General features: G+C 46.2%; 1 protein-coding gene across 5 annotated transcripts in view; it reads right to left on the bottom strand.

Annotated features, from left to right (window-relative positions):
• The window catches only part of C2H11orf65 (chromosome 2 C11orf65 homolog), a 95,783-nt gene extending 81,867 nt beyond the window's left edge, over positions 1–13,916 (bottom strand). The window contains exons 1-2 of one of the 5 annotated variants that reach the window (XM_063951606.1): positions 13,371–13,916; positions 2,602–2,719 (exon numbers count right to left, since the gene is read on the bottom strand). In XM_063951606.1, the coding sequence (XP_063807676.1) occupies positions 2,602–2,706 (105 nt within the window). In that variant the 5' untranslated portion in view covers positions 2,707–2,719; positions 13,371–13,916. Of the gene's footprint in view, positions 1–2,601; positions 2,720–13,370 lie in introns of those variants that run through there. The other 4 variants (XR_010203085.1, XM_063951609.1, XM_063951608.1 and 1 more) reach the window with 4 other exon arrangements.
• Positions 13,917–14,135: the final 219 nt, after the last annotated feature.

Here is a 14,135-nt window from a genome sequence, read left to right as displayed (position 1 = left end):
TTCTTACAGGTCGGGGTAAATTCACGTCGTTTCATAGTCACCAAATAGGAGAAGTCTTGGAACAACAGTAGCTTTGCACCCTGATAGCGAAGATCCGTACACTTATGATAAGATTCCAACAGACGCACTTTATCGGCATAATTCAGGATCCTCAAGATCACTGGGCGAGGGCGATCCCTAGAATTTTGTCTGTCAGGGCCCACTCGATGCACCCTCTCCACCAACAGCGAGGAACCAGCCGGGACACATCTCAATTCTTGCGGCAGCCTCTCAGATACCAGCGGCATCAGATCTGCATGTTTAACTGATTCGGGGAGGCCGATGAGGCTGATATTATTTCTACGATTTCTATTCTCTAAATCTTCTAGTTTGTCCGCTAGTTTGTCCGCCATGGATAACACCAATTTCTCCTGGTCAGACAAAGTGGCCCTGGCCGTTGTAAGCTCGTCCTCCAAATCCGAGATACGTTGCCCAGCTTTAGAGAGATGCTAATCATGTTTAGTGAGTTGAGAGAGAGCTGAGTCAATAGAATCTTTCAGTGGCGCTAGCTTCTGGTCCAAAAGCGATGCCAGGAGAGTGGTGAGGTTGTGAGAGGTTAGAGAGACAGTGACGGCAGGAGAATTAGTGTCATAGGCTCGGTCCCCAACAACGTCTCCTAGCCGATTACCAGGAGAGATAGGAGAAGCGGTAGGCGGGGTGTCCCTGTCACGGCCCTTACCCATCTGGCCCCCCTTTGCCACTCTTGGAGGTCTGACCACGTATTTCTCCATAATTACTGCAGTGGTGGAGACAAATGTGGATTGCTGAGATCAAACAAAAGTGAAAATATTGTATTCCAAAGCACTAGGCGCTAGACAGCCTGGACAGCCAGCGGCTATCAATACCTAAGGTGGTGCCATAATTATCCCTGTCCACTGCTCCCTCTCCCCACCAGTCCTTGGTGTGAGTAAGGGAAGAAGTCGAAGTGTGTGTGTGTGAAGGAAGGAAGGGGGGGTTTGGGGGGGTAACCTGGGGCAGTATGGTCACCAGGAGGCAGGGATATAGCCAGGAATATGGTAGAAGTGGGTGGTGCAGCTTACCCCAGAAAACACAGTCAGTGATGGTGTAGTAAAGTGCACCGCAGCACCAGGTTCAAACACTGCATTCTCAGCTCCCTCAGACAAGAGCCCCACTGCCTGACCGTCCCTGTTGTCTTGCTGAGCTTTCACCGGGTCCTGGAGAGCCTGTAGAGATGTGAACACGCCGTCCGGCGTGCAGCTGAGAAGGCCCGGACCGGAGCTCCGTACTTGAGGCCGCAGCTTCACCCAAGAAGGTAGGCCGCAACCCATGGGAACCGATCCCTGTGTTCCCCGGCTCCGCACGCCTACCACCCAGTTACCTGTGCTGTGCTGGCCCGATGTAGATGCGAGTAAAGTGCCAAAGCCCACTGCAACTCCTCTCCCACAGTGGTAAAGGGAGATGGGCTTCGGAGCTAAGCGGCAGCACGTCCTTTCTCAGTGCCCGCTAGGCCACCTCACTGACACATTTTAAAAGATCCACAGGTGGAGCTAATTACTTCACTTGTGATTCTGTGAGGAGATATGGAAAACATTAACTGTTGGTAGCACTCGAGGACCAGGGTTGGCTATTCCTGGCTTAAGGCATCATCAACTCTAAATATAGCCCTCAGTATCTATGAACCCTAGATGCCACTGACATCAGAGTACACACTTATATATTATCTGACTGTGATCTACAGTATCATCTCTCTGCATAAATAATGGTAATCTATAACTGACATGAAGCTTTGGTCAAATCATTTGTCCATGTTTTATGACTGTATTGGCAGCAGGGCTGTAACTAGGTGTGTGAGGAGTGTGCTCCGCACATAACGCTGTAGAGTAGGGTGTGCTGTTGGCAGCACTTGTCAATTATGAATGATCTAATTACTTTCAAATGCAGCTTCCCCCCTTTTTGAAGCCCAGCATCTCCTGACCACCCCTGTCTCCTACCACCACCCCTTTTACCGCTAATACCTGTACAACATTCATGGAATTGACTTGAGAGCACTTTGCTGTTCAGTTGCACTGTCCTTTATTAAATTTTGGATTCAAACCCATTGCCTATGACATTGCAGTCGTACACCCTATTCATTGAGCTATCTGCCCTTGCATAGAAAGCTAGAGAATTCCAAGCTGGAGAGTTTCAACTATTTGAAGCTTACCTTGTACTTTGTGAATAGGTGATCAGCATTGTGGGTGAATCTATGTAGCGTGTGGCTGCAAGGGATTGGATGTGTGGCATGTACACTGCATGTGTGTGTGTGTGTGTGTGTGTGTGTGTGTGAGTGAGTGAGTGAGTGAGTGAGTGAGTGAGTGAGTGAGTGTGAGAAGGAGCATCATAGCATGGGCTTTTCTCTGGGATCAGTTTTGTTATGCCTCTTCCCCACGAGACATGCGCCTTATATCCCTATTCTCTTGTTGGTACAGGGCACCAAAAAGTCTAGTTACGGCTCTGATTGGCAGCTTCCTCTTGTAGTGATCTCAAAGCCATAACCAAATAGCGGCCATGACAAAGTGACCCTGCAGCTTCTGAGATCATTATATCATGTCTAGCACCTACTAGAAGCCTACGGAAAGCCTGCTGGATCACTCGTGCCGCTCTGTCCTGATCCACGCTGTACACATCTGGATGACTGGTCACTGTATCACTCACTTCTTCCATCATTCTGTTTACAGCTCTGCAGAACAAGACATGATAGCGCTGAAGTATTCATATAATAACTCTGTTACTGCGTATCCCCTATACAGATTAGCAGGTGTCAGATGGGCAGGAATATGGGTTTTCATCCTGGGTCAGTGTCATTATCACCTACCTAACCACACCAGTAACTGAGAATACTGTACTGTTTATTTCTATGCAGCAGATGTCAGTGACTGGGATCTTATGCAAGCATCAGAGGCGGAACTTCCGCCTTACTTTCCTTTCCTTTCTTCCGTGATGTGTAAAAAGGGGAATCTGTCCGCCGTAAGGTGTAAAAGGGTCTCTACCTGGTGGAGTGGTGCTACTGTGCGGCGTAATTTGAATAATGGAGACTACTGTGCACCGTTTTATGAATTGGTATTATTTTGTGGCCACACCCCTTCCCCGCGAAGCCATGCCCCTATGTATTTTTGCGCACGCCTACAGCGCGCACTGCCCCTGTTTTGCATGCAGGGGTGGGGCTCCGATGCCGTTTCTTGCACACAGCGCTAAGATGTCTAGTTACGGCACTGTTGCTAGGTATCCATTTCTCTGGCCCTGAGCAGGTCCCCCTCACCAGATCCTCTCCAGGGGTGAGGGAGTGGACTTGGATGGGATGGGGGGGAGGGGGCCCAGAGCATTTTGTCGCACATGGGCCCCGCCGCTCGCTAGTTCCGCCACTGATGCGGTATTAATATTACATTGTTAGCAATATAACAACGTATACAGGGTACCACACATGTAAATGGAAACATAACCTAAATGGTGGTGTCTAAGCCATTGGCACTACCACACTGATTAACGTGTCGCTGTTAACCTGCATTCGCCATTAACATAGAAATGAACTGCAGAACTGATTGTATGAGTAGATTGTAAACGCCTCATTCAGTTTCTGGTTAATATGTGTTTCATCTTCATGTGACCATGGTGCATTACTGTCTTGCACATGAACTTCTGTGGCTTTCATTAAGTAATGATTTCCTTATCGCTTCCTTCTGTGCTTTTTACTTTTTTCTATATTTATCAGACAGATGTTTATTCTCATTGTCCACGGCTGTGACACAAAGCTGTTCCGTGGATACATCTCTACCCAATAAGCAACATAGGGGGTAATTCCAAGTTGATCGCAGCAGGAATTTTGTTAGCAGTTGGGCAAAACCATGTGCACTGCAGGGGAGGCAGATATAACATGTGCAGAGAGAGTTAGATTTGGGTGTGGTGTGTTCAATCTGCAATCTAATTTGCAGTGTAAAAATAAAGCAGCCAGTATTTACCCTGCACAGAAACAAAATATAAAACTACAACAGATCTGCTATAAGCGCCTAATCAGATAGTTTTAAACAACATCATGAGCGCTGCCAAAAAAGCACTGTGTATGTGCTTTAAAAATTGCCAAGAAAGAAGAAAAAAGATTGGCTGCGCTTATAATGTTGTTAAAGTACCGTGTTGTTGGAGAGCTGACAAACACAACACAGTACTTTAACAACATTATAAGCGCAGCCAATCTTTTTTCTTCTTTCACAGTAACAAAATAACCCACCCAAATCGAACTCTCTCTGCACATGTTATATCTGCCTCCCCTGCAGTGCACATGGTTTTGCCCAACTGCTAACAAAATTCTTGCTGCGATCAACTTGGAATTACCCCCATAGGGCCTAATTCTGAGTTGATCGCAGCAGCAATTTTGTCAGCAGTTGGGCAAAACCATGGGGGTCATTCCGAGTTGTTCGCTCGTTGCCGATTTTCGCTATACTGCGATTATCCGCTAACTGTGCATGCGCAATGTTCGCAGAGCGCATGCGCTTAGTTAATTGACACAAAAGTTAGGTATTTTACTCACGGCATAACAAAGCTTTTTCATCGCTGTGGTGATCGTAGTGTGATTGACAGGAAGTGGGTGTTTCTGGGCGGAAACTGGACGTTTTATGGGAGTGTGCGGAAAAACGCAGGCGTTCGAGTTCCAAAACGCGGGAGTGGCTGGAGAAACGGGGTAGTGGCTGGGCGAACGCTGGGTGTGTTTGTGACGTCAAACCAGGAACGAAAAGGACCGAGCTGGTCGCAATGGCTGAGTAAGTCTGGAGCTACTCAGAAACTGCGGGGTAATCGTTACGAGAAAATTAGCGAAGCTTTCGTTCGCAATTCTGCTATGCTAAGATACACTCCCAGTAGGCGGCGGCTTAGCGTGTGCAATGCTGCTAAAAGCAGCTAGCGAGCGAACAACTCGGAATCACCCCCAATGTGCACTGCAGGGGAGGCAGATATAACGTGCAGAGAGAGTTAGATTTGGGTGGGGTGTATTCAAACTGAAATCTAAATTGCAGTGTAAAAATAAAGCAGCCAGTATTTACCCTGCACAGAAACAAAATAACCCACCCAAATCTAACTCTCTCTGCAAATGTTATATCTGCCCCCCTGCAGTGCACATGGTTTTGCCCAATTGCTAACAAACTTGCTGCTGCGATCAACTCAGAATTACCCCCACAGAGCGGTGACGTATCCACAGGGCATAGACATATAAAGCACCGTCAGATTATATAAAAACGTGGCTGTAAAGCACAGACATAGCTAGAAAGTAAAAGCAATACATTTAGTAAAATTTTTAATGGGACATGTACTAACCAATAACATCTTTTGGAAGCTAAAAATACATGAAGTTCTGAATTACTTCATGTGTGTATTATACTATTTGCAGAGTTAATTTATAAATTTATATGTATTAGTCTTCTCTAGATGGAAATCTATTACACTCATCTATCACCCTCAATGCACAAATATTTTCCCAAGTTTATGTGTTACTTAATCAAATGTATGACACTGAAATAAAAAGACCCAATTAACAGTATGGAAATATTATTAGTGGAGTTTTTGCTTAATGTTTAAATGAAAACTTTTAGTTTTATTTGTTGTCATAGGAGGTATTAGAAATAATAGGATTTTAATACCTACCGGTAAATCCTTTTCTCTTAGTCCGTAGAGGATGCTGGGGACACCAAAAGAACCATGGGGTATAGACGGGATCCGCAGGAGACATGGGCACTTTAAGACTTTGGAAAAGGGGTGTGCACTGGCTCCTCCCACTATGCCCCTCCTCCAGACTCCAGTTATAGGAACTGTGCCCAGGGAGATGGACAAATTTCGAGGAAAGGATTTATTGTTAATTAAGGTGATATACATACCAGCACACACCGCAACACGCCGCACAACGTGGCATTCAACAGAACCCAGGCCAACGGCATGAACCAATGTCAGCAACAGGCTAACTAAAAACATAACACAACACAGAGGCAGAACTCTGGGAGGCAACGGAAACAACTGCCGCCGGGCTCCTGCTTTGAAGAGGGGGCACTTCTCCTCCGGTTCTGTGTGTTCAGCAACATTAATCAATTAAGTTAATTGACAGCAGCCGGTATCTCTTCCGTAGCCGACTTCCCCACTAGTCACTACACCTTACAAATCACACCCTCTTTATTATAGATACACTGGAAGCAGACACTTTACTGATGAAGCTATATACTCCTATAAAGGAAGCATGAGAATTCTAACTATATGAAGTTATTGCTCTGACAATTACAAGTAACTTCATATAGTTAGAATTCCCGTACTTCCTATGCAAGAGCAAATAGCTCCATCAGTAAGGTGCATGCTTCTAGTGTAATAGGTTGTGGGTTCTAATCCTGGATATGACACTTGCAAATTAATTGTCAGAGAAATAATCAGCATTGTGAGTAACTGAGCAGATCTATGTAGTGTGTTGCTGGACCCCTACATAGATCTGCCTAATTGCAACAGTTTTGTAGTAGCTTCATATAGGTAGAATCTGCAGGCTTGCTATGCAGGAGCAAATATATATATATATATATATATATACTGTATATATATATATATATATATATATAAATAGTGGGGAGGTCACCAGTATTTTTCTTGCCTCCGGGCAACTGGGACAAACTTACGCCACTGATGTCACAACATGCGTGTAACCAGAAACAACAACTGCAGATACAGTACGCACTGGGACGGGCGCCCAGCATCCTCTACGGACTAAGAGTAAAGGATTTACCGGTAGGTATTAAAATCCTATTTTCTCATACGTCCTAGAGGATGCTGGGGACACCAAAAGAACTATGGGGTTATACCAAAGCTCTAGAACGGGCGGGAGAGTGCGGATGACTCTGCAGCACCGATCGACCAAACTTTAGGTCGTCATTGGCCAGGGTATCAAACTTGTAGAACTTCGCAAAAGTGTTCGAACCCAACCAAGTAGCAGCTTGGCAAAGCTGCAATGCCAAGACCCCTCGGGCAGCCGCCCAAGAAGAGCCCACCTTCCTAGTAGAATGTGCCTTCACCGATTCCAGTAATGGTAATCCGGCCGTGCAATGAGCATGCTGAATCATGTTACAGATCCAGCGTGTAATTGTCTGTTTGGATGAAGGACACCCAATCTTGTTGGGAGCATAAAGGACAAACAGAGCTTCGGTTTTCCTAACCCGAGCCGTTCTGGCGACATAGATTTTTAGAGCTCTGACCACATCCAAAGATTTCGACTCAACTAAAGCGTCAGTAGCCACCGGCACCACAATAGGTTTGTTCATGTGGAAAGATGAAACCACCTTCGGCAGAAATTGTTGCAGAGTCCTCAACTCTGCTCTATCTTCATGAAAGATTACATAAGGGCTCTTGTGAGACAAGGCCGCTAACTCAGACACGCGCCTTGCGGACGCCAAAGCCAACAGGATGACCACTTTCCATGTGAGAAACTTCAACTCCTCCGACTGCAAAGGCTCAAACCAATGTGATTGAAGGGACTGCAACACCACGTTAAGATCCCATGGTGCCACAGGGGGCACAAATGGAGGTTGGATGTGCAACACCCACTTCACGAAAGTTTGAACTTCTGGAAGGGAGGCCAATTGCCTTTGAAAGAAAACCGATAAGGCTGAAATTTGAACCTTAATCGAGCCCAACTTTAGGCCCGCCTCTACACCTGCTTGTAGAAAATGGAGAAAACGTCCTAGCTGAAACTCTTCCGCAGGAGCCTTCTTGGATTCACACCAAGATACACACTACCTCCAAATGTGGTGGTAATGTTTAGACGTTACTCCCTTCCTGGCCTGAAGAAGTGTGGGAATTACTTCACTAGGAATACCCTTTTGTGCTAAGATCTGGCGTTCAACCGCCATGCCGTCAAATGTAGCCGCGGTAAGTCTTGGTATACGCATGGCCCCTGCTGTAACAGGTCCTCGCGCAGAGGAAGAGGCCAGGGATCTCCTATGAGTAATTCCTGAAGATCTGGATACCAAGCCCTCATTGGCCAGTCTGGGACAATGAGGATCGCTTGAACCTTTGTTCTTCTTATGATCTTTAGAACTTTTGGAATGAGAGGAAGTGGAGGGAACACATACACCGACGGAAACACCCATGGTGTCACCAGTGCATCCACTGCTATTGCTTGGGGGTCCCTGGACCTGTAACAATATCTCTGAAGCTTTTTGTTGAGGCGCGACGCCATCATGTCCACGTGAGGAATTCCCCAATGACTTGTGACTTCTGTGAAAACCTCTTGATGGAGGCTCCATTCTCCTGGGTGGAGATCGTGTCGGCTGAGAAAGTCTGCTTCCCAGTTGACTACTCCTGGAATGAAGATCGCTGACAGCGCTCTTGTATGCTTCTCTGCCCAGCGGAGAACCTTTGTGACTTCTGTCATTGCCGCTCTGCTTTTTGTTCCGCCTTGACGGTTTATGTACGCTACTGCTGTCACATTGTCCGATTGGATCAGCACGGGCAGATTGCGAAGAAGATGTTCCGCCTGCACCAGGCCGTTGTAAATGGCCCTTAACTCCAGAACGTTTATGTGGAGGCAAGTTTCCTGGCTTGACCATCTTCCTTGAAAGTTTTCCCCTCGCGTGACTGCACCCCATCCTCGGAGACTTGCATCCGTGGTCATTAGGATCCAGTCCTGGATCCCGAACCTGCGTCCCTCCAGGAGGTGAGAGGTGTGTAGCCACCACAGGAGCGATATTCTGGTCTTTGAAGACAGGACTATCTTCCGGTGCATGTGCAGGTGGGATCCGGACCACTTGTCCAACAGGTCCCACTGAAATACTCGGGCATGGAATCTGCCAAACTGAATGGCCTTGTAGGTTGCCACCATCTTCCCCAGCAACCGAGTGCACTGATGGATTGACACTCTTGGTGGTTTCAGGATTTGTTTGACCAGGCTCTGAAGTTCCTGAGCCTTTTCCACCGGAAGAAAAATTATCTGTAGTTCTGTGTCCAGTATCATCCCCAAAAATGACAACCTCGTTGTCCGAATCAACTGTGATTTTGGCAACCGTGGAGCCAACCGTGTTGTTGCAGAACTGTCAGAGACAGGGCCACGCTTTTTTCCAACTGGTCCCTGGATCTCGCCTTTATCAGGAGATCGTCCAAGTACGGGATAATTGTGACTCCTTGCTTGCGAAGGAGAACCATCATTTCCGCCATTACTTTGGTGAAAATCCTCGGAGCCGTGGACAGACCAAACGGCAACGTCTGAAATTGGTAATGACAATCTTGAATTGCAGACCTTAGGTAAGCCTGATGCGGAGGATAAATGGGGATATGTAAGTAGGCATCCTTTATGTCCACCGACACCATAAAATCCCCTTCCTCCAGACTGGAGATCACTGCTCGGAGAGACTCCGTATTGAATTTGAATTTTTTTAGGTAGAAATTGAGGGATTTCAGGTTCAGGATTGTCCGGACCGAGCCATCCGGCTTCGGAACCACAAAAAGACTTGAATAAAAGCCTTCTCCTTGTTGTGACCGGGGAACCCTGATGACAACCTGATTTTGACATAACCTTTGTATGGCGTTGCAAATTTCCTCTCTGTCCAGGAGAGAAACTGGAAAGGCCGATTTGAAAAATCGGTAAGGGGGGACGTCTTGAAACTCCAGTTTGTACCCTTGGGATATTATTTGCAAAAACCATGGGCCCAGGTCCGAACGAACCTAGCACTGACTGAAGAGTTTGAGACGTGCCCCCACCGGTGCGGACTCCCGCATAGGAGCCCCAACGTCATGCGGTGGAATTGGCAGAAACCTGGGAGGACTTCTGCTCCTGGGAGCCTGACAAGGCTGGTGACTGATTACCTCTTCCCCTTCCTCTAGTAGCAAGGAAGGAAGAACCTCGGCCCTTCCTGTATTTATTAGGCCGAAAGGACTGCATCTGGTAGTGGTGCGTTTTCTTTTGTTGTGGAGGAACATAAGGCAAAAAGGATGACTTACCCGCGGTAGCTGTAGATACCAAATCATCAAGGCAGTCACCAAATAAGGCCTTACCTTTATATGGAAGCGACTCCATACTTTTCTTGGAATCAGCATCAGCATTCAATTGGTGAATTCACAACGCTTGTCTAGCTGAGACAGCCATAGCATTGGCCTTTGATCCCAAAAGGCGAATATCCCTTGCAGCTTCCTTTAGGTAAACTGCCGCGTCCTTGATATAACCCAGCGCCAAGAGGATGTTATTCCTACTTAGGGTATCTATGTCAGATGACAAGTTATCTGCCCACTTTTCAATAGCACTACTCACCCACGCCGAGGCAGTGGGGGTAATTCCAAGTTGATCGCAGCAGGAAATTTTTTAGCAGTTGGGCAAAACCATGTGCACTGCAGGGGAGGCAGATATAACATTTGCAAAGAGAGTTAGATTTGGTTGGGTTATATTGTTTCTGTGCAGGGTAAATACTGGCTGCTTTATTTTGACACTGCAAATTAGATTGCAGATTGAACACACCACACCCAAATCTAACTCTCTCTGCAAATGTTATATCTGCCTCCTCTGCAGTGCACATGGTTTTGCCCAACTGCTAAAAAATTTCCTGCTGCGATCAACTTGGAATTACTCCCAGTGACCGGTCTGAGTAATGTCCCTGTGGTCGTATAAATGGATTTTAACATAGCTTCCTGCTTACGATCTGCAGGGTCTTTAAGGGCTGCCGTGTCCGGTGACGGGAGAGCCACCTTTTTAGACAGCCGCGATAGGGCCTTGTCCACAATGGGGGGTGACTCCCACTTTTCCCTATCCCCCGTGGGGAATGGATAAGCTACCGGAGTCCTTTTGGGAATCTGAAACCTTCTGTCAGGACTTTCCCAGACTTTATCAAATAAAGTATTCATGAGAGGGAGGAAACGTTATTTCAGGTTTCTTTTCCTTATACATACAGACTTTTTTATCCAGAACAGCAGGGTCCTCAGTAATATGCAATACCTCTTTAATAGCCACAATCATGTACTGAATACTCTTTGCCAATTTTGGATCTAATCTGGAATCACTATAATTGACACTGGAATCAGTGTCTGTGGCGGTATCAGTGTCTGCCAACTGGGTAAACGTACGTTTCTGTGACCCTGAGGGGACCTGAACCTGTAATAACATATCTTCCACAGATTTCTTCAAAACTTGGGTCTGAGACTCAGACTTGTCCAATCTTTTACTAAGACGAGCAACATTAGCATTTAAAGCACTCAATACATTTACCCAATCAGGAGTCGGCGGTGCCGACACGGTCACCCCCACCACCTTCTGCGTCTCCAATACAGTCTCCTCTTGTGAAGAGCACTCAGCCTCAGACATGCCGACACACGTGTAATTCACACTCACAGACACACTGGGCTAATAGGGGACAGATCCACAGAGAAGCCTGTCAGAGAGACACAGAGGGAATTTACCAGCTCACACCCCAGCGCCAAATCAATGGGTCAGCAGCGGTAACTAAAACGCCTCAAACCACTGTAGCGCTTTTTATATAATATAATATAGCACCAAATGACCTGGTCCCCCCCCCCCCCCCCCCCCCGTTTTGCACCCCTGATACTTGTTCAGCAGTGTGAGGAAGGACCAGCGGCTCTGCAGCCAGCGGAGAGGAAATGGCGCTGAGTGAGCTGTGGGGACGAAGCTCCGCCCCTTAATGGCGCGCTTCCGTCCCGCTCTTAATAATATAAAATATACTGGCGGGGGTTAGGACAGTGTATAACACTAATGTCCCCTTGCCAGACTTTTTTCTGAGGTGAATTAAGCTGCCGAGGAAACCCCCCCCCACCGCGCCCTGCACCCAGTAGTGCTGTGTGTATGAGTGGGAGCGAGCATCTGAGCGTACCCTGCGATCAAACCCTCAGGAGCTAATGGTGTCCTGTAGCCAGAAACAGAGCCCTTGAACTCACTAGAAGTGGGTCATAACTTCTCTCCCCTTAGTTTCACGAAGCAGGGAGGTTGTTGCCAGCAGCCTCCCTGAACATAAAAAAACCTAACAAAAAAGTATTTTCAGAGAAACTCAGTAGAGCTCCCTGTAGTGTGTCCAGTCTCACTGGGCACAATTCTAAAACTGGAGTCTGGAGGAGGGGCATAGAGGGAGGAGCCAGTGCACACCCCTTTTCCAAAGTCTTAAAGTGCCCATGTCTCCTGCGGATCCCGTCTATACCCCATGGTTCTTTTGGTGTCCCTAGCATCCTCTAGGACGTATGAGAAACATTGATAAATAACAGGGTCTGATCGCATACACATACTAAGCTAGTCACACAATGCAAGGCAGACTGAATCATGATCCCGTCATTGGTTTTATACATGGCTAGAAAACAAATAGTATTTTCAGCACCTAGCCTGCAACTAGAAGGACTACCCTGAATGCCAAAATGGGCATTTGCATTTGATGCAATCAGGATGCAGTAATTTATGCACATATACCCATATAACTGGCAGAAACTGTACAAAAACATCTTTCCTAAGGGCCCATATTTTTTTTTCCTGTCTCAAGCAAGCCTGTGTCAGCTCACAGGACTAGTGGACTAGCAAAAAAGCAGCCAGGACTGTGCTGTCAGACGTTGTTATGAAGTGAGCATTTTAAGCAGCTAATTGCTAAAGAGGGAGATGTATCAAACCTTTGAGAGAGATACATTACCAACCAGTCAGCTTCTAATTAACATTTTACAGGCTGTGTTTGATAAATGTCCGCTAGAAGCAGAATTGGTTGGTACTTTATCTCTCTCCAGGATTTATTTATTACCAGTTATTTATATAGCGCACACATATTCCGCAGCGCTTTACAAAGAATATTTGCCAATTCACATCAGTCCCTGCTCCAGTGGAGCTAGCAATCTATATTCCCTATCACATGTACACCACACATTCACATTAGGGTTCATTTTGTTGGAAGCCAATTATCCTACCAGTATATTTTTGGATTGTGGGAGGAAACCAGAGTACCCGGAGGAAACCCAAGCAAGCACGGGGAGAATATACAAACTCCACACAGTTAGAGCATGGTGGGAACCAATGCCATGACCTTAGTGCAGTGAGGCAGTAATGCTAACCATTACACCATCCGTGCTGCCCCAGATTTGATACATCTCCTCCTTAATGTCCTCGTTAGAGTTACTGGCAAATCTGCAGCTTTATACAATTATTATCTCTGGCTATGCACTATACTTGTATTATTATAAACAGACGGTAACACCATGAGCAACACAGCTAAATAGTTTTATTCGCTCTTTGCACTAATTAGCTCAGAAATGCAATTATGAAAGGGAAAATGTGTTTCCTGCACATAAAAAAAAACAATAACGAAATCTGTTTCTGGAAAGTAGAAAGTTAACTGTGGCTTTAATCTTACCTGTATCGTGCGGCTTCAGTAGGTACAGTCTGTGCAATAAAATGTCAGTATAAATGACTCAGGGCACTATAGCAGGCTGTATATTGAATGTCAGTATAAATGACTCAGGGCACTATAGCAGGCTTTATACTGATGGAGTGTCTGCAGACAATGAAGTTTGAGAAGGTTCCAACTGAGAATTTGATCAAAACCAAGGATTCCATTGCACTACTGCTACCCCTCTAGTGTAATCATTGCAGGAAGATTCTCCAGCAGCCATATAGTCAGGAAATAAGCTATTTCCCACCTAGAAATATATGAGATACTGTGAAAACTGTACTCTGGGAATGGGAACCTGTGATTATGTTGCTTCTCGTTGCTATAGCAACAGAACTCACGGGTGTGACAGCTGTACTCCCAGAAGACGCTTATCTCCCCTCATGTAGCCCTCATTACATGTTGTAGCCTAGCAATCTCACTACAGCGTCTATATGTATCACTGTTTGGATCCGTGATAAGTTGGAATCAACCCTGTAGCTAATGGTGGGGAACTGGAGCCCAAAACAAAGATGGCCGTTACGGCTTCTGCTGCATTCTGTGTTTGCTCTATGGTGTCCCTACCGGTGAAAGGATAAATTGCACTCATGGATTAATCACAGTCCTACTATAAGCACCTGTGCAGTCAGTGATTGTAAACACTAGGAGAGCATTATTCCTAGTTTACATGCAGCTTTTCTGTTTAAATATAGAATAACCTTGGTTGTGCAGTGATTATAATGGTTGTGC

This window comes from Pseudophryne corroboree, chromosome 2 (genome assembly GCF_028390025.1).
Source record: "Pseudophryne corroboree isolate aPseCor3 chromosome 2, aPseCor3.hap2, whole genome shotgun sequence".
Lineage (NCBI taxonomy): Eukaryota > Metazoa > Chordata > Amphibia > Anura > Myobatrachidae > Pseudophryne > Pseudophryne corroboree.
Note: the sequence above shows the minus strand (reverse complement) of the source record. Positions and strands in the feature narration are given on the sequence as shown.